This window comes from Talpa europaea (genome assembly GCF_964194135.1).
Source record: "Talpa europaea genome assembly, chromosome: 2".
Lineage (NCBI taxonomy): Eukaryota > Metazoa > Chordata > Mammalia > Eulipotyphla > Talpidae > Talpa > Talpa europaea.
The window spans coordinates 88,452,757-88,470,679 of NC_140068.1; the positions used below are offsets into that span (position 1 = coordinate 88,452,757).

Below are 17,923 nucleotides of genomic sequence, written 5' to 3' on the forward strand. Positions count from 1 at the left end.
GGGGAGCAGCCGGGGATCGAACCGTCGCCACAGAGGCCGCAGGCAGCCTCGCAACCCAGCGCAAAACCGCTGCGCCACCGGGGAGGCCCAGTTTTTTTTTTTTTTTTTTTTTTAAGATTTATTTATTTGGGCCTCCCCTGGTGGTGCAGGCAGTTGAGCGCTGAGCTGCGAAGCTGTCCACAGCCTCTGCAGTGCCAGTTTGATCCCTGCTGGCCGGGAGGGTCCCACATGGCGTGGCAGACCTCTCCTGTCTCACCTGCTGCTCCCCTTAGCAGTGTATTTCATCAGTCTGCCTGTTCTGACTCCGTCTCTGGTGACTCCTCTCACCCTCCCGCACATCTGACCTGTACCCTGATTCTTGTATAAATAAATAATCTTTTTATTATTTATTTTTTTAAGATTTATTTATATATTTTTACAAGCACTGGGTACAGTCAGAAGCGCAGGAGGGTGAGAGAATTCACCAGAGCCAGAGCAAGGAACAGAACAGGCAGTCTGACAAAATACACTGCTGAGGGGAGCAGCGGGCAGGGCAGGAGGGACCCTCCCTGGGCGGCTGGGGATCCGGGCGGCTGGGGATCCAACCGGCGCTGCAGAGGCTGCGGGCAGCTTTGCAGCCCAGGGCTAAACTGCTGCGCCACCAGGGGAGGCCCTAAATAAATCTTTTTTTAAAAAAAAATTTATTTATTTATGCATCCAAGAACTGGGGTACAGGCCAGAGTTGGGGGTGGGGGGAGAGGATTCACCAGAGACAGAGAGTGGGGAACAGAACAGACAGAATGAAATACACTGCTGAGGGGAGCAGCAGTCAAGACAGGAGAGGTCTGCTGCTTCATGTGGGTCACCTTCCTGGCCAGGGATCGAACTCATGCCTCAGTGGCTGGCGATAGCGTGATACCACTGTGTCTTTAACCCCAGTGCCACCAGGGAAGCCCATATTAAATGCATTTTTCAACTTTATGAGACTTCAGATTTACCATGGGTTTAATGGGATGCAACCCAATTGGAAATCAAGTAAGATCTGTTAGAATTCATGAGGGGTAAAGGAAGCCAGGGCTTAGGAGAGTCAGTACAACCAGGATGGGGCAACAAAGCAGAAGGCAAAGGAGGCTGATGGACAGAGGGCCCCATGCCTGCTTTGCTTTGCAGTGTGGTGGCCCAGGGTTCTGCTGGCAGTTCCTGCAGCAGCACCATTCTGTTGGCCCAGGGTAACCCTTCAAGGCAGAAGACAGGCAGCAGTGTCACCCCCACACTCCACTCCCAGGCCCCAGCACACTAGGGTTGCTGTACTTTGTAGGTGCCTCTTAATCTTTGTGTAGAGATTATGACCTATCCTCTTTTACTGGCCCAGACCATGCCTGTATTTTTTTTTTTTTAATATTAATTACATTGAGGGGCTTTCCTGGTGGCGCAAGGGGTTGAGTCTCAGCACTATGAAGCTGTCCTCAGCCACTGCAATATGAGTTTGATCCAGGCCAGGAAGCTGACCCATTTGGCACAGCAGACCTCTTCTGTCTTACCCACTGCTCCCCTCAGCAGTGAATTTCAGTAGAACTACCTGTTCTGCTTCCTACTCTGTCTCTGGTGAATCACCGCATCTCTGGCCTACACCCCAACTCTTGTATGTATAAATAAATAAATCTTTTAAAAACATATTAATTGGGCTCAGCGGGTTGAGCACAGCACTGTGAAGCTGTCTGCAGCCTCTGCAGCATGGGTTCAATTCCTGGCCAGCCAGGGAGATTCCCACATGGCAGGGCAGACCTCTCCTGTCGCGCCCGCTGCTCCCCTCAGCAGTGCTTTTGGTCTGTCTGCCTGTTCTGCTCCCCACTCTGTCTCTGGTGAATCCTCTCACCCTCCCGTGCCTCTGGCCTGTACCCCAGCTATTGTATAAATAAAAAATTAATCTTTTTTTTTTTTAAAGATTTATTTTTATTTATTTATACAAGCACTGGGTACAGTCAGAAGCGCGGGAGGGTGAGAGAATTCACCAGAGCCAGAGCGGAGAGCAGAGCAGGCAGAAGGACCGAAGTACACTGCTGAGGGGAGCAGCGGGCGGCAGGAGAGGTCTGCGCGCCATGCGGGACTCTCCTCCGGTGGCCGGGGAGCAGCTGGGGATTGAACCAGCGCTGCAGAGGCTGCGGGCAGCTTCGCAACCCAGCGCTCAACCGCTGCACCACCGGGGAGGCCCTAAAAAATTAATCTTAAAAAAAATATATATTAATTACATTGACATAACATTGCATATATTTTAAAAATTATTTGTAATTTTTAGTGGGTTTTCCCAAGACAGTTAAAGAATTTTAACACTTCCTCCATTTGACCCCTTATATTCCCTCAACCTTTTCTCTCTTCTCCTCCCCCTTAACCTGAGAATCCACACTTTATTAGTGTCCACTAGACATGCCCTTATTCTTGACCTGACTCTCAAGAGCAGAGTTTTTTGCATTTTCCTGGCTTCTCATGCTCTTTATGGGCCTATCTCGTCCCTCCAGAAATGCAAAGAAGCCCCCTGTTGCAAGATCTAGTCATAAGGCCATGCATGCTAATGTAGAGAACAGGATGGGACTTTCTCCCACTGCTGCCCGTGCTGCTACTTCACCCATGGGGTCTGCACGGCTGAGCCATAGACTACCAGCTTTTTACTCACCAGACTTGCTCAACCCCTTATTCATTCTACATAACCATCTTTTTTTTTTTTAAATAATTTTATTTTTATATTCCCCCATACAATTGCAAACCCCCCATTCTGACCCCAATCCCTCCCCTCCCGCACCCCACCCCACAAAAAGTGTCTCTGGTTCATAGTTTTTTGTTGATTTTGATTTTCACTTTCTTATAGTTATTCATTTTTCTGGTCCCTTATTTAAGTTTTCTAGGTTCCTGCTATGAGTGAGACCATCCGGTATTTTTCTTTTTCTTTCTGGCTTATTTCGCTGAGCTCTACATAGCCATCTTATACCTCAGCCAGGAGTGCTCACTTGCTCATCCACAATGGAAGAGTCTCCAGTGATTCTCAAGAACATACTGGCTTTGGCCCCCTACCCTGCAAGTTGCAGTCTGTGGTCCAGCTCCTGTGTTGCCTGCCACGTTCAGCTCACAATCTCACCCCACTTCCAGACTCTGGCCTGGTTGATTTGCCCAAATCCAGGCATCCACAGGAGCAGTCTTGGCTCTACCCTTCTCTCATCAGAACCTGTACAGATAGAAGCCTCCTTTATCCTCAGAACATTCCATTCCTAGGAGGGCAAACACTTCCAGGATGACTCAGAGGACAGAAGTTTGGTAATTGACTGCCTGAGACCATCCTAAGCCTCAATTCCTTATACCCCTACAGCTACTTTACACACAAAGGACCACAAGTTGATCTAGTTATAAAAATGTTCCAAACATGGGCCTCCCCAGTGGCGCAGTGGTTGAGCGCTGGGTTGCAAAGCTGCCCACAGCCTCTGCAGCGCTGGTTTGATCCCCGGCTGCTCCCCGCCCACCGGAGGAGGGTCCCACAGGTCCCACATGGCGCGCAGACCTCTCCTGCCGCCCGCTGCTCCCCTCAGCAGTGTACTTCAGTCCTTCTGCCTGCTCTGCTCCCCGCTCTGGTTCTGGTAAATTCTCTCACTCTCCCGTGCTTTGACTGTACCCAGTGCTTGCATAAGTAAATAAATAAATATTAAAAAAAATTTACTTATGCATACAAGAATAGGGGTACAGGCTAGAAGTGTAGGGTGGGGGTGAGAGGATTCACCAGAGACAGAGAGGGGAACAGAATAGGCAGACTGAAATACACTGCCGAGGGGCCTCCCTGGTGGCCTCCCTGAGTGCCGCGCTGTGAAGCTGTCCACAGCCTCTGCATTGTGGGTTCGATTCCGGCTGACCAGCGAGAATCCCACATGGCGCGGCAGACCTCCTGTCTTGCCCGCTGCTCCCCTCAGCAGTGTATTTCTGTCATCTGCCTGTTCTGCTTCCTGCTCTGTAAAAATAAATTTTAAAAAAACCCAAAAACTTTGCAACAGCTAGCACAACCAGCTCTCAATTCTGTTTAGGTCTATAATTCATAATAACAGTGGGAGGATTCACCAGACACAGAGTACACAGAGTAGGGAGCACAACAGGGGGATCCACTGAAACTCACTGCTGAGGGGAGCAGGTGGATAGACAGGAGTAGTCTGTTGTGCCATGTGGGTTAGTTCCCTGGCCAGGAATCAAATTCCTTCTGTAGTGGCTGGGGATAGCTTGATAGAGCTGAAACTTTAACCCCTGTGCCACCAGGGAGGCCCAATAAAAGAAATCTCTTGAAAAAATATTATGGCCTCCCTACTGGCACAAGGGGTTAAGCACAGAATTGTGAAGCCATCCGCAGCCTCTGCAGCAGGAGTTTGATCCCCAGCTGATCCCGGCCGGCCAGTGGGCCAGGGAGCTTACCCACCCGGCACAGCAGATCTCTCCTGTCTTGCCTGCTCTTCCCCTCAGCAGTGTATTTTGGTCAATCTGTTGTTTTCCACTTTGTCTCTGGTGAATCCTCTCACCCTCCACACCGCCCCCCACCCCACCCCTTGGCCCAGCACCTCTGGCCTGTACCCAAGCTCTCGCTCTTACATGCATAAATAAATCTTAAAAAAAAAAAAAAAAAGAATTACCAGTTTGGTTATTATGAATTCTAGACCCAAACAGAATTGAGAGCAGCTATGGGGAAGTTTTTGGCTTTTTTTTTTTTTTTTACATTTTAAAAGGGCAGGTTTATTAGAAAAAGGAAATGCTTGCATATAGAGTAGGCTGAAAGAGCTGCTGCTGCTGCAAAGGGCCAGTTTTGTGAAGACGAACATTTGCACAGCCACAGGCAGGCAGGAGAGCTGCTGCTTCTTTTGCCTAGAGGGGAAGTTCTTTTATGCCCACCTTCAACCTCCCTTACATCCAAAACCAAAGCTAAGCAGGTGAGTCGTGGAGTTGGTTTACTGTCATCTGTTTGGGTTTAAATAGGTCTCTGATCTGACTTTACACTTTGCAGGAATCTTAGGTTTTGCTGCCTACTCACATGGCCCACTAAAAAGAGTTAGGCTACCCAAAAATCCTTCCCTTCCCAAGAAAGCAGAGCAAAAGAGATAAGTGAAAATAATGTTTATGAACTGGTTCTTATATAGTAAGTCCCAGCCTTGGGCACCATGGACAGACTCCATGGTCTTGACTGGCTTTATAGTCACTCCCTGCCCTTTTCCTTCTGTACAAGATTTATTGGTTTAAGACAAGATGGGAGAGGGTATGAGAACATGATGACCAGAGCCAAGGAGAGGCACTGACATGGCAGAAGGCTGAGCAGCTCTTCTTATCCAGTCCTAGGGGCGATCCAAGAACCTGCTAGCCTTCTCTGAGCCAACCTCGCTCCAGGGCAGCTGTGCTCCTTTGCCCCGAATGGGAAAGAACTAAAACAGACCAAGCCCATGTTTGTCCCCACAGATCCATTTTTCATTGTGGCAGTGGCCAAGCTGAAGAAATTCTGTATTATTCTTTGCTCAAAGGAAGATGTCTTCTGTCCTTGCCTGCATTCCGGCGCCTTTTTCGACTCAAGAAGCTCTCTAGCTTCTTGCTGCGTTTCAGCTCCTTGAACTTCTCAGCTAGGGCCAACTGGCGCTGCTCAGCTAGATGACAGGGAAAAATAAAGAAGGTTGGTAAGCAAAGGAGGAGGCCCCTCTCTTTCCCTTTCCCAGATCAGTAATTTTCAGCCACTCTGCTGGGGCAGTGTTGTTTGGAGTTCACTGATGCATGTAAGCAAGACATTTTCTGTGTCCACTCTTTCTCAGTTCAACCAACTGTGAGCTCCATCTGTGTGCCAGGCCTAGCATGTGGGCAGGAGGGGGCAAGAGATAAAAGTGATGCTTCGTGCTCGTCATCTTATTAAGGATTTAAGAATCACTATATCCCAAAACCATACAGTCATGAAAATGAAAGGTATATCAATAACATTTGATTAAAAAAAAAAAGATGGGAGGGCATCCCTGGTGGTGCAAGGGGTTATGTCGCAGCACTACGAAGCTATCCACAGGCACTGCAGCACAAGTTCAATTGCCGGCCAGGGAGGTGACCCACATGGCGCAGCAGACCTCTCCTGTCTCACCCGCTGCACCCCTCAACAGTGATTTTCAGTCAGTCTGCCTGTTCTGCTCCCCACACTGTCTCTGGTGAGTCCTTTCACCCCCACACCTCTGGCCTGTACCCAGTTCTTGTATGCATAAATAAGTCTTTTAAAAAAAAAAAAAAAAAGAGAGGAATAAAAAAAAAAAGTTTCCTCTAATTTACTGTGAGATCTACACTTCATGCCTTCTTTAGGGAGCTCATGGACCCCCAACCCAGTATCCTGCTACTATGTTCACCAAACTCCTTTCCCTGTAACCAGCCTGTAACAGTTGTGCCCCACTCACATTTCTTCAAGAAGTATGGCCGATGGCCCTGCTGGGCCTGAGCCCGCCGCTCCTGCTTCAGCGCCAGGCGCAGCTCCTGCTGTCGCTTTCGTTCCTGCTGTGTGGATTCCTGCTGCTCCTGAGGTGCAAAGGTGAGAAAAGATGAAGTGGGTGAATAGAAAGGACTGAATCACCCCCCACCCACAGTTCTTATCTACTCACCATTCGCTGAAGAAGCTGCTGCAGTTTCTCATGCTTCTCACCTGAACGGTGCTTCTTCAATTGTTTTTTCACAAGCTCCACATTGGAAAATGAATGATGGTTAATGTCAGCTGAGAGTCTGTGCTAAGCACAACCTTCTAACAGGTTCATCGATATTAATTCAATGACACTATAAATGAGCAATATCTCTTTTTATGATTAGAAAACCAAGAGAGGTTTATTTGCCAATGGTCACACAGTAAACTGAGAGTCAGGATTTGAACGTAAGAGTTTGCCCATCACTCTGCTTCCTACTCTCCTCTCCCTGCCAATCTGTGCCCTAATTTCTTTTTTGCCTACCCCCAAAGCCCCTATGAGTCAGTATCATGCTGCATACCTCTTTCTCTTTAGCTCGGATGTCATCCAGGAATTGATATGTTTTGTCAAATACCTCAGGATTATATTCCCCTGATAAATCATCAAAGCGGGGGTCCCGAGCTACCTTTGAAGAGGACGAAGAGAATATGAAACAACTGTTCAGTCTCCTTTCACTGAGAAAGTACTTTCTGCCTCTTCCTCACCTTCTTACTGATGGGGACAACTTGACGCAAAAATGGCACCCGGACCTTGGCTGACATTTCCAGTGGCCTATGGAGAAATTAAAGGTCAAAGGGATTCCAGTCTTGGTTAAAGGTCTCCCACCTGCCACCCAAGAAAGCAGAGCGCCCCTCAAGGTCTTGCTTCTCACCTGTGCTTATCTGCAACACATGCACTTTGGACAGGTGGTCTAGAACCTTGCTTCTTCTTGCTGTTTCCAGTTGCCAATTGTTTGTATGCCTTAGTCCCCACTTGATGCTGTAATTCCAACAGCTCCTCAAATGACATGTCTGATGTGTCTGTGGAAGGGTGGTGGAGGAGCACAACTCAGCTCAGCATTTCCCACTGATACAAAGATACTCCTTGAGTAAGTTATCCTTTCCAATATCAGACTAGTCACAAGTTCCAGACAGCACAGGCTATAATGGTGCTATGCTGCCAAAGAAATCCCTAGCTGTTCCAGCTACCTGAGGCCTCACCTTGCTAAGGTGGGTGTATATGTAAGGTCAGAGTTAGAATAAGCCACAGTACCCTTGTTTTCCAGACACCCCCCCACCCCCCCTCTTTTTTTTTTTTAAGACTTATTTATGCATACAAGAACTGGGGTGTAGACCGGAGGTGTGTAGGTGTGTGTATGTGTTGAGGGGGTAGGTGCTGGTGGTAAAAGTATTCATCAGAAACAAAGTGGGGAGCAGAACAGGCGAACTGACTGAAATACACTGCTGACGGGAGGAGCGGGTGAGACAGGAGAGGTCGGCTGCTCCATGTGGGTCAGTTCCCCTCCCAGGGATCGAACTTCTACTGCAGTGGCTGCTGCTAGTTAGATAGTGTTAAGACTTAACTCCTTGTGCCACCAGGAAAGCCCCCTTTCCTGGGGACCACCCTGTTACACACCCTCTTTGAAGAGGGTTCTCCAGAGCCTCTGTTTTCCCTGCTTAGTACCATTGTCAATGTTCCAGTTCATACTGTCAGCACCTCTCAGGCAGTGCTCGCACTTCCTAACTGGTTGCCCCACCACAAATCTCACTCCCCCAAAGCCATGCTCCCCGCTTCAACTGGCGGCATCTAAAACGCAATCTGATTGTATCATCTCTTCTCCTACACACACACACACAAACACACACACATACTTCAGATTGTGCTATCCTAGAACTCAAGATTCTCCAAAGGCTTTCACCTTGCTGTGAGTAAAAGCCTTAGGCTTCATAATGGTCTGAGAGCACCCAAATGACCTAGACCAGTATTGTCTCCGAAAGGCAGGCTCCACGAGGGCAGGTTTTGAATGCTTTATTTACCACCCTCTCTCCAGCACCTGTGCTTGTTTACAAGCAAGATGCTCCATAAATGTTTGCGGGGCCCTTCCCCAGCAGCCCATGCCCTTTCCGAGCTATTTTTGCACATGTTTGCTCCCTGCGGAAAACCTCCATCCTCTCTTTGAGAAACCGTCCTAACAGCACAGCCAGCGCCCCTCGCACGCCCCCCTTTCCAGGGCGCCGCCGCGTCCGGCGTCCGGCCGGCTCTGGGAGGCTGGCGTTCGCGCGAACTGCGTCTCTGGCTCTGCGCCGGCCGCACACGGTGCGCTCTCCGTCCGCCGCGCTCACGATGGCCCTCGCCCGCCTCCGTGTCCTCACCCTGCCGCAGGTCCGGGCCCGCACCATCGTCCCTGCCGCCCCGTGCCCCGCGGGGAGACCTGGCGGCCGCCCCGGCGCGGGGGCTCGCTTTCGGCATCGGCTCGCGTGGCTGCTCGAGGACAAATGGCGCCACTTCCGGCGCGGGCCCCGCCCCTTCCGGCGGCCTCGGCGCTCGGCGCTCGGGCCTCACAACTTGACGAAAGAGCGGAAAACGCCCCCTTTTCATGGCGCTGCGTCCGGGTCTAAGAGAAACCCGGCACAGGCCGGGGCCGCATTTAGTTTCTTAATGCTCTCGGTTGAGAAGCCAGAGCCTCAGGGGCACCCCTTCTCAGCACCCTGCCCGCTTGCAGACGTCTCCGCCCCCACCCCATCCCACCAAACCAGACTACACGTTAATCAGTTTTTGATTCATTTTTATAAAATCTGAGCTGGCTGAGAGCGACAGGGTACAGCAACAGCTCAGGGCGGGGTGGGGTTATCTGCTGGTCCTCGCCTCCCAGGTCAGGGAGAATAAGGTTTCATGCCAACAGCTGCAGCTCCTCAGCTCCTAACCAATGCCTGTGGCTCAAGCAAGGGGAGGGGGTGGAAATAAGGTGGTGGTAGGGGAAGCTCCTGTGGCTCAGACACCGCTTGCTTCTCCCTTTTCCCCCACTCTCTTCACTTCCCAGCAGAGTGGCTGGTCTGAGGCAGAACAGAGACCCAGGAGCAGTGGAGGGAGGTGAATGGGACAAAGCACCAAGGGGAAGGGGCCCTTGGCCCACGGGGCGGGGAGGGACCTTGCCCCCGGCCCCCATAGCTCCCCACTGAGTTCACAGCACAGAAGACACCTCTAGTCCAACTCCACATGGAGGTATATCGAGTCCAGTATCCAAAGGGGCAGGCAGGTGAGAGATGGGTAGGGGCAGTGAAGACAACAGCAGGCTCAGGAGGGGAAGTGGCAGAAATGTCCTCCTATCCGTGGGAGGAGACGATGGGGCGACTGATATTGCTGTTGGTGGTCATGGCATTCAGCTCCCACCTAGAAGGACAACAGGAAAAGCAGAAAGGACAGAACGTGGAGCTTCACCCTCAAGCCCAGAATTGCTCCAACAAAGCTATAAAACACGAGTCCCTCTAAAGCTTAACTACCCCAGCCACCTCTTCCTCATACCCCTACCTACTAGCTTTAACAGTCATGCCTCACTCACCACCAGAAGAGTACCACCCACTCCTCCACCTACAAGCTCATGAGGACTTCTGTTTATGTTTCTAAATATACTGCTGTGTCCAACACCTGGAGGGAAGCATCTGTGTACACATTTCAGTAAACTTCCCAACCTACCTTTCCTCCTGTGCTAAGATTCAACCAGTCACTCCACATCCCACCAAGAATGCCTGTTTTCATTGTCAATTCTCATGTTTGTAATGCCTTCCTCCCTACCCCACTTGTTCCACCATATTAAAATTAAATCTCTCCCTCTGTTTTGGACAATTCTTTCTACAAAGATTCATCAAGTAGCTCCTAATGCCACTTATGCCTCACTGCAATCTACCTGGCATTAGGTACTTGCATGTATTAAGCCTAGCTAGCCCAGGATACATCAATTCAGCCTTGCACATTCCAGGTCACCAAACACTGAACACATAGACCCTCAGCAACTAAGAGTTAAACCGAACTGACACAAGGAGAGGGAAGTTTCTCAGAATGATCCAGAAAGGCAGAGTTACACACAAAATAACTTTGCGGTGACTTAGACATGGAATTCAAAGGGAAGTAGCTAGGAAGGACTTCTCAATTCTATAACTAATGTGATCCAGAGGCTCCTAAGCTTGTTTTTACTTTGCAGTTAGGTTTTAAGATTTAATCAAACTTTCTCAGCATGTTAACAAAAACAAATGTATGGGCTCTGATCTCAGGAAGTGATAATTCTGAACTTCATTTTAAAAACAGGACTTTTTTGGGCCTCCCTGGTGGCGCAGGGGTTAAAGTCTCAGGACTATCAAGCTATCACTGGCTACTGCAGCATGAGTTTGATCCTTGGCCAGGGAGCTGACCCACATGGTGCAGCAGACCTCTCCTGTCTCGCCCGCTGCTCCCCTCAGCAGTTTATTTTAGTAGATCCACCTGTTCTGCTCCCCACGGTCTCTGGTGAATCCTCTCACCCCTTGCACCTCTGACCTACATCCCAGTTCTTGTATGCATAAATAAATAAATCTTTAAAAAAAATAGGGCTTTTTCATATAAGTTACCCAGTTGACAGTTTTAGATCTCCTTCTACCTTATTCTCCACAGGTAGACTGTAAGTCCAACAGAATAAAAAATTTTATCTTTTCCAGCCAGAGCAAGCTAATCAGGTCATGCCTGTGCTGCCTACTCACTCTAAACCAATCCCCCATCTTTCCAACCACTTGCTATACCTGATGTCGTGGGGCAAACAGGACTGGTCCAGGTTAAACTGAATCACGGCCAGTTTGCACAGGGTCTTCAGACTAGGGCCTTTAAAGGAGTGGGGGAGAAGATGTTAAAGCCAGTCCTGGATGTCGCCACCCAAAGACTGGGATTCAGTGATGCTTTTGGAAATAGCATACTTACTAAAGTCCAAAATGTGTAAGTCAGAATGATCTATGAGGTCAAATTCGTCTCCCAGACCTTCTTCAGGAGACGGACTGCAGGCAGCAAAAGAACAAAGATGACCTATGAGACTCTCCACTCAAATACCTCCCATGTTAACCACAGACTTAGGTCCATTCCTGAGCGCACCCTCTCTCCTACGAACCTGGTACCCCCGAAGAGGACAATCTTGTCACCAACAATACAGCAGCACTGGCGCCTGCGGGGACATGGCCCCTTCCCCTTCGGTTCAATCTTTTTCCAGGTGAAGGACACTAAAGAGAAGTTTATACAGAGGTTCAATATCTGCCCAATCCAGATAACCTTTCTGTCTCCCACCCCTCACCTACTCAGGATTACTCTTTTCTTTTCCTCCCCCATCAAATGCTCCTATTTTCCTCCTCTAAAGGCAGAGCTCTTTACCAGGGTTAAACTTCCAGAGGTCATGGAAGTGCCGGTTCAGCCTTGCGTTATAGCCACCAAAAATGTATAGCTCCCCATTGTAGCCAACTGGAAGGAGAGAGGAACGTCAAGAGTGTGGGGACAATGAGCAAAAAGGGGGAGTCTCAAGGGATACACCAGACACTTACAGGCTGAGTGGCTCCGGCGTCCTTCAGGAAGCACCGGAGTGGATGGACAGTCCAGCCAGGCCTCGGTCTTGGTGTCAAAGACTCGTATGCGGTTGCAATAAATCTCATTGTTGGAATGGAATGGCCCAAAGCGGTCTGCACGACCCCCAAAGACATACATAAGACTGTCCAGCATTGTGGCTGAGTGGAAGTCCCTCCAGCGTGCAGGATTACCCTGGACAAGAGAGAGAGAGATGAAGTTGGGGGGCCGGGGGGATGAGCATGGAGGATGAGGGGGAACTGCTGTCACTGTTTGCACTTCCTATAATTTCTTCAACCGAGGGTGGGGATTTGGGAGGAAGAAATGGCAAACCTTTGTACAGATAAGGGTCCATGTCATGGTGCTGGTGTCCAGCTTGTGAATATCATTGGAAAAGCAGTCCGCCTGAGTAGGAAAAGGAAGTGAGGGAGGAATAAAAGAGGGGGTTAGTGACCTCCCACCAAGGCCCTCTATCCATCCCCTCAACATGCAAACAAGCTAAAGCCTCCCATTCCAGCACTCTCAACTCCCCTTCCTCTTTGTCATTCCCACCCTATAGCTCTAGTTTCGTCCCAAACCTACCAGCTGCTCATAGCCCCCGAAAATGTACATGGTCTTGCCCAGAACGCAAGCCGAATGTCCATCCCGGGCCCCAGGAACTGTTCCTGACACACGGGGTGTGGACCACTTGTGAGTATCTGAAAAAGGTAAGAGAACGGCCCAGGTGAGCAACCTCTGACATTCCCTCCTAGACTATGGGGGGCAGGGGGCCCTATTCCCAGCACCCTCGGCCCATACCTTTCCCAGCCACATGAGGTACCATTTGGCAGAACATAGTCTCTCTGAGACTCATACTCACTGACATCAAAGGCATAAAGCACATTGCAAGCTCCTTCGGTGTCATTCCGCCCGCCCCAAAGGAAGACTGTGTCATCGATGAGGACGGTTGAATGTCCATAACGCATGTAGGGTACCACAGGAGCCTGCCCGCGGGCAGCGGGCCTCACCGGGGGCAGCTTTGTCCAGCGCAAGGACACTGTGGGCACAGCTCTGCTCAGCCCTGGGAACTTCCCTCCAGGCTGTCTACCTTTTCCCAAACCAGACCTCCATTCCCCAATCCCTTTGGTCACAGGGAGCACCACCAGCTCTCACTAGTCAGCCACCCATTCCCCTCCCTGATGTGGACGCTCAGGGCAGGTCCCAGCATCAGCTTACCTGCATTGAAAATGTGCACATCAATCTGACGCAGCGTCTCGTAGTCTTCACCAGAGCAGTAACCCCCGAAGGAGTACACCCGGTGCCCAACAGCCACTGCAGCATGGTTCACCCTGCGGGGCCCGCCCTCCAGGTGCACTGTCCACCGTAACATCCCCTGGGCCACTGGTTACAGCAACATGCCCCCCCGGCACGGCCTGCTGCCTCTGCTACCTGCATACAAATCAGGGCCACGGGCCTCAGGCAAGGTCTTTGCCCGGCCCAACGTGACTCTGCCCAGGACCAGCCCTTGCCTGTGTCACCCTGATGGCCCTCCCACACCACCCCTCTGCAGCTCAGGTGGCTGGCCCTGCCCCAGGGGAGCTCCTGAGGTCAGAGAGCTGGTGCTGGCCCTGTGTTCTCAAACAGCAAAGGGTGGGGCCAGTCCGACCTGAATGCCAGCTCAGAATTTGCTGACCAAGGACTCAGCATGGTCACCCCTACTTATGGAGGCTCCACCCTATCCCTGGCCTGGAACAAGCTCCAGGCCCCCTTTGCAGGCCTGGTGCCTTCTGGTCTCTCCCTTCTGTTCTCTGGCTCTGCTCTGCTTACTGCCACCTCTCTAAGAATCTCTGTGCTCTTTAAGGTGGGGAGAGGGATCTCAAAATACTCAGAGCTATTAATAGCTCAGCCAGCCCCAGACGGTCCATTGAAAGCTGGCATGGGTGCTTCCAAGTAGAAAAGCTTTTAGATTTTTTGAGTGGAACAGCCCCCCATACAGGTCAGGGTGGGACTGATCCAGGGCACGGATCTCTATGTTACCTATGTTACCATGGATGATTAGCTCCTCATAGGGAGGTCTTGTCAAGCTGAGCTGTTTTCATCAGGGTCACCCAGGGCCCCTCACAGGCACGAAGAGTTCCTTTGACAGCTGTGCCTGGTATGCTGCCAAGACTAGGAACTTTAAGCCAGAAAGGTATGTATCTGCTGGAGGTTGAGGGAGTGGAGGTGGTGAGGGGGAGGGGTTTTCTCTCTAGCCACTTCTCCAAGCCTGCTACTGTGGTAGAGAACAAGCTGTTTCCAGCAGCTCTTCTCCCACTTGGGTCCCTGGGAGGGGGAAGGGGTGGCAGAGTGCCTTGGAAAGACAATGGGAAGCCAAAATGCACTTGGGCAGAACAAGAAAAAGACCCAGGCAAGAGAGATCATGGTCTCTCAAAGACAACCTGCCAAATAAAGATAATGGGTACATTTGAAGGTTCTGTCAGACAAACCCTTCTGCAACTGGCACTGCCTTCGCTGGCAGGCACCTGCTGGGTTTTGGATGGATTATCTATCCTTGGCAGAGAGAAGAGCCAGGCAGAACCTCAGGCCCAGAGAAAGCTCATGTAAGGGAGGCCCCTTGCAGGAGACATGGCTTTCAGCTGGCCTGCCAGCCCCCCCACCCAACCTTCCTCCACCCCCCACCCCATGCTTTAAATAGCCACCCTACCAAACCTGAAATAGCCCCAGCAGGAAACCACTCTCAATCCATTACTCCTGTCCTCAATCTAAAAGATCTTGGGTCAGGCCTTGTGGGGACAGATGGGAGGTTGAAAAGCTTAAGCAAGGGAGTCCTTCATCTTCCCTTATACCTTCTACACTCCCCCCCCCCTTTCAGCTATGTCAAGGTAAAGAATTCACAGGGGAAGACAGAGGCATTTCCATCGAAAGGTGGAAAATCTTAGCTTCTCCTCCATAAGAATAACTCAAGATCAGGGAGAACAAGCCCCCAAGAGCTCAAGGGCTCCTCTCATCTCTGGGTCTCCACAATCCTCTACCGTTGCCGCATCTCAAACTTCTTCCCTTCATGCACCTACCACCCTCCCTGGCTTCCTGCAATTTTCAATCCCCATTTCTGGCCCTTTTTGATCTCCGGAGAGCTTTGCAGTTTTCTCGGTTTTCCTTCTCCCACCACTCCGAGCTCCACCCCGGCAGCCCTCCATTTTCCCTCGTCCCCCAGGGGGAAAAGCTAAGATTCATTAACCTCTTTTGGACAGAGATACTCCTGCCTACACATGACGCTATCCCCGTCTCGCAGGCACCCCGAACCCCTCCTCCGCCAACCCCCCTCCCCTTTCCTTTCATTCCTCGGCTCCGTCTCCCTCCTAAGCCAGCCGCCTTCCAAGTCCTTCCAGCGTCCCTCCAGCAGCAGGTCCGCTCACCCGCTTCCTCACCATCCTCCCCCGGCCCGTCTTCCCCACGAACGCGCTCCTCGCCCTCGGTGCTCCCGGTGCTCCCCCCACCCCCACCCCATCCCTCAGGCCCCTCCCCCCCACGCCAGGAAAGGGCGTCCCCAGCCCCTCCAATTTTCCCGGTGCCCCAGGCCTTCCCGGGCTACCTGCCAGGCCGGGCCGGGCCGGGGCGGGGCCGCGGCTCCTCGCGCTGCCTGCAGGCTGGAACCCGTTGCAGCCAACTGACGCCCCGATACCCAACGAGATAAACACGGCGGCCGCGGTCCTTCCGGCGGGCTGCGGGCGCACGTGCCCCGGCGCCGTCCCCGGGGCCTCCCGGGACTTGTAGTCCGCGGGGCGCGGAGGGGCTGTGAGGGGCGGCGGAGTGGGCAGGGCCCGCACGGGGCTCTGCGCGTCAGCAGGCGATTGTCAAAAAATGGCGGGGGTTACCGGGTAATGTAGTCCTCGGCCGTCCGCGCGGGGAGGGCGAGGGCGCGAGGGGCGGGCCTCGGGCCTCGGGCGTCCGGCGCGGCGCGGGCGGGGCCGGCGGCCGGGAGCCCGGCGCGTCCTGCCCGGCCGGAAGTGGAGGTGCGGGTTCCGCGGCGGGCTCCGAGCGGGTGAGGCGCGAGGCGACCGCGGCGCCGAGACTCGGTGGGGGCGGCTGGGAGACATCGCAGCTGGGGCCCTTGGAGGGAAGCATCTGGGGCCTGAAGGGCGCTGTCAGGCGGTATAGAGGGGACCCCCGGGGGGGGGGAAGGGGCGGGTACGCCTGGCTCGAGGCAGCCTGTTTGGCTACCCGAAGTTCCCAAGTCAGGCCTGGGGGGTTGGGGAGCAGGATTCTGGACGGGGTGACATTTGGGCCCCGGTTGGGCTGTTGTTTAAGAATTGGCGGAGCAAGTGGGGTGGGCCTTGGTGCTAGTTAAGAGCATACTTAGGTGGGGGGCCCACACTGGAGAGGCTGGGATGGAGTGGGGTGCAGTGCAGGAAGCTTGGGCGCGTTGAAGTGATTTGTAGATGCAAGACACTACGAGGAGCTGAATGAGAGGCTGAGAGGGGACCTTATTTCATCCAGTACTTGTCCTGCCTCCTTGTTTTTGCAGCCCCTGCCCGGATGGCAGCAGTAGTTCTAGGAGGAGACACCATGGGCCCTGAGCGTATCTTCCCCAATCACACTGAGGAACTAGGGCCGCAACAAGGCCCTACAGAAGGCACTGGGGATTGGAGCAGTGAGGAGCCTGAAGAAGAGCAGGAGGAAAACGGGGCAGGCCCAGCTGGCTACTCCTACCAGCCCTTGAACCAAGATCCTGAACAAGAAGAGGTGGAGCTGGCGCCAGTGGGGGATGGAGAAGATGTAGTTGCTGATATCCAGGATAGGATCCAGGTATGGTGGAGACAAGCACTGTTCTTGTGTAGGTGAAGGTGGGATCCTTGAAGGGGCTGCCCCTAAACTATCTTCTCTGGCTCAGCAGGCTCTGGGGCTTCATTTGCCAGACCCACCATTAGAGAGTGAGGATGAAGATGAAGAGGGAGCTACAGCATTCAGCAACCACAGCTCTATTCCCATGGACCCAGGTATAACAGATCAGTCTTTCATTCTGGAATAATTACGGAGGAAAGGAACGGACTAAAAGAGCCGGAATCACAGAAGAACACCCTTTTCCGAAAACAGTTAATTTTAAGCTGAGGTTTTGCAGATTTAAGAATTCAGGTGAAACGGTAATCTGCTAGACTTAGGGACTGGCAGGTTTGCCTAGAAATAACTAGATGAACCGTGCTAGCCTGAGGGTGATGGGCTCCTCTGAGGACTGAGGGTAGCTGGTTCGATTATTTCTATCCTTTGACTGGTCTCTGGCTATGATTTCAGAACATGTAGAGCTGGTGAAGAGGACGATGGCTGGAGTAAGCCTGCCTGCGCCAGGGGTGCCTGCCTGGGCTCGGGAGATATCAGATGCCCAGTGGGAAGATGTGGTGCAGAAGGCCCTCCAAGCCCGGCAGGCAACCCCTGCGTGGAAGTGACCACCCTGAGAGCTGCCTTATCTCCCTGCATTCCAGGCCGGAACCAGCACAGGACTGAACACACCCCTGGTTGTCATATGTATCTCCATCCTCCCATCTCCCTTTCCACATCAAGGCAAATCAGACTTCTTCTCAGAGACCCACTTTATTCATTTCTGTACATATGGGGACATTGGCCCAAGCCCAACCCACCGTAGCATGTATCACTCTGTGGAGAATAAAGCACCCTATGTACACAGCCAAAAGCTGTACTGCCTGTGCCCCTGGAACCTGGGTGTGGCCCTCCTCAGCCCCTTGCCCCAATCCAGGGTGTCTGAAAGGAACAAGTAAGGGCTGGCCTTCCCAGCATCAGCACAGAGAAATAAATAGGTGTTGGGGGGAACCATGCTTGGGGCATCACTCCCTGCTTCTTTTCTCCTAGCTTTGGGAACCAACAGCACAGGAAAGCAATCAGCCCCAGGGTGGTCCCTTCTATGTCTGTGATCC

At 52.1% G+C, this 17,923-nt stretch overlaps 3 protein-coding genes across 4 annotated transcripts; 1 reads left to right on the plus strand and 2 right to left on the minus strand.

Moving 5' to 3' along the window:
* Nucleotides 1-5,360: 5,360 nt before the first annotated feature.
* RRP36 (ribosomal RNA processing 36) lies at nucleotides 5,361-7,486 on the minus strand. 2 transcript variants are annotated; one of them, XM_084228419.1, is made up of 6 exons: nucleotides 7,339-7,486; nucleotides 7,172-7,238; nucleotides 6,988-7,092; nucleotides 6,612-6,686; nucleotides 6,411-6,528; nucleotides 5,361-5,630 (listed from the first exon to the last, which is right to left on the minus strand). In XM_084228419.1, exons 1-6 carry the CDS (start codon nucleotides 7,473-7,475, stop codon nucleotides 5,494-5,496), a joined length of 639 nt encoding a protein of 212 aa, XP_084084545.1. In that variant the 5' UTR covers nucleotides 7,476-7,486; the 3' UTR covers nucleotides 5,361-5,493. The 2 variants fall into 2 exon arrangements, with proteins under 2 accessions (XP_084084545.1, XP_084084546.1); XM_084228420.1 differs by having other exon boundaries at nucleotides 6,612-6,671; nucleotides 7,339-7,478.
* Nucleotides 7,487-9,769: 2,283 nt separating this feature from the next.
* KLHDC3 (kelch domain containing 3) lies at nucleotides 9,770-13,386 on the minus strand (the record flags this gene model as incomplete). The annotated part of the gene is made up of 10 exons (XM_084228617.1): nucleotides 9,770-9,836; nucleotides 11,216-11,294; nucleotides 11,391-11,464; nucleotides 11,575-11,683; nucleotides 11,832-11,918; nucleotides 11,999-12,212; nucleotides 12,351-12,422; nucleotides 12,600-12,715; nucleotides 12,877-13,053; nucleotides 13,233-13,386. 10 exons carry the CDS (start codon nucleotides 13,384-13,386, stop codon nucleotides 9,770-9,772), a joined length of 1,149 nt encoding a protein of 382 aa, XP_084084743.1.
* A 2,641-nt stretch (nucleotides 13,387-16,027) lies between these two features.
* Nucleotides 16,028-17,624, plus strand: MEA1 (male-enhanced antigen 1). The gene is made up of 4 exons (XM_084256654.1): nucleotides 16,028-16,038; nucleotides 16,522-16,802; nucleotides 16,891-16,993; nucleotides 17,286-17,624. Exons 2-4 carry the CDS (start codon nucleotides 16,533-16,535, stop codon nucleotides 17,435-17,437), a joined length of 525 nt encoding a protein of 174 aa, XP_084112780.1. The 5' UTR covers nucleotides 16,028-16,038; nucleotides 16,522-16,532; the 3' UTR covers nucleotides 17,438-17,624.
* The last annotated feature ends 299 nt before the right edge of the window (nucleotides 17,625-17,923 follow it).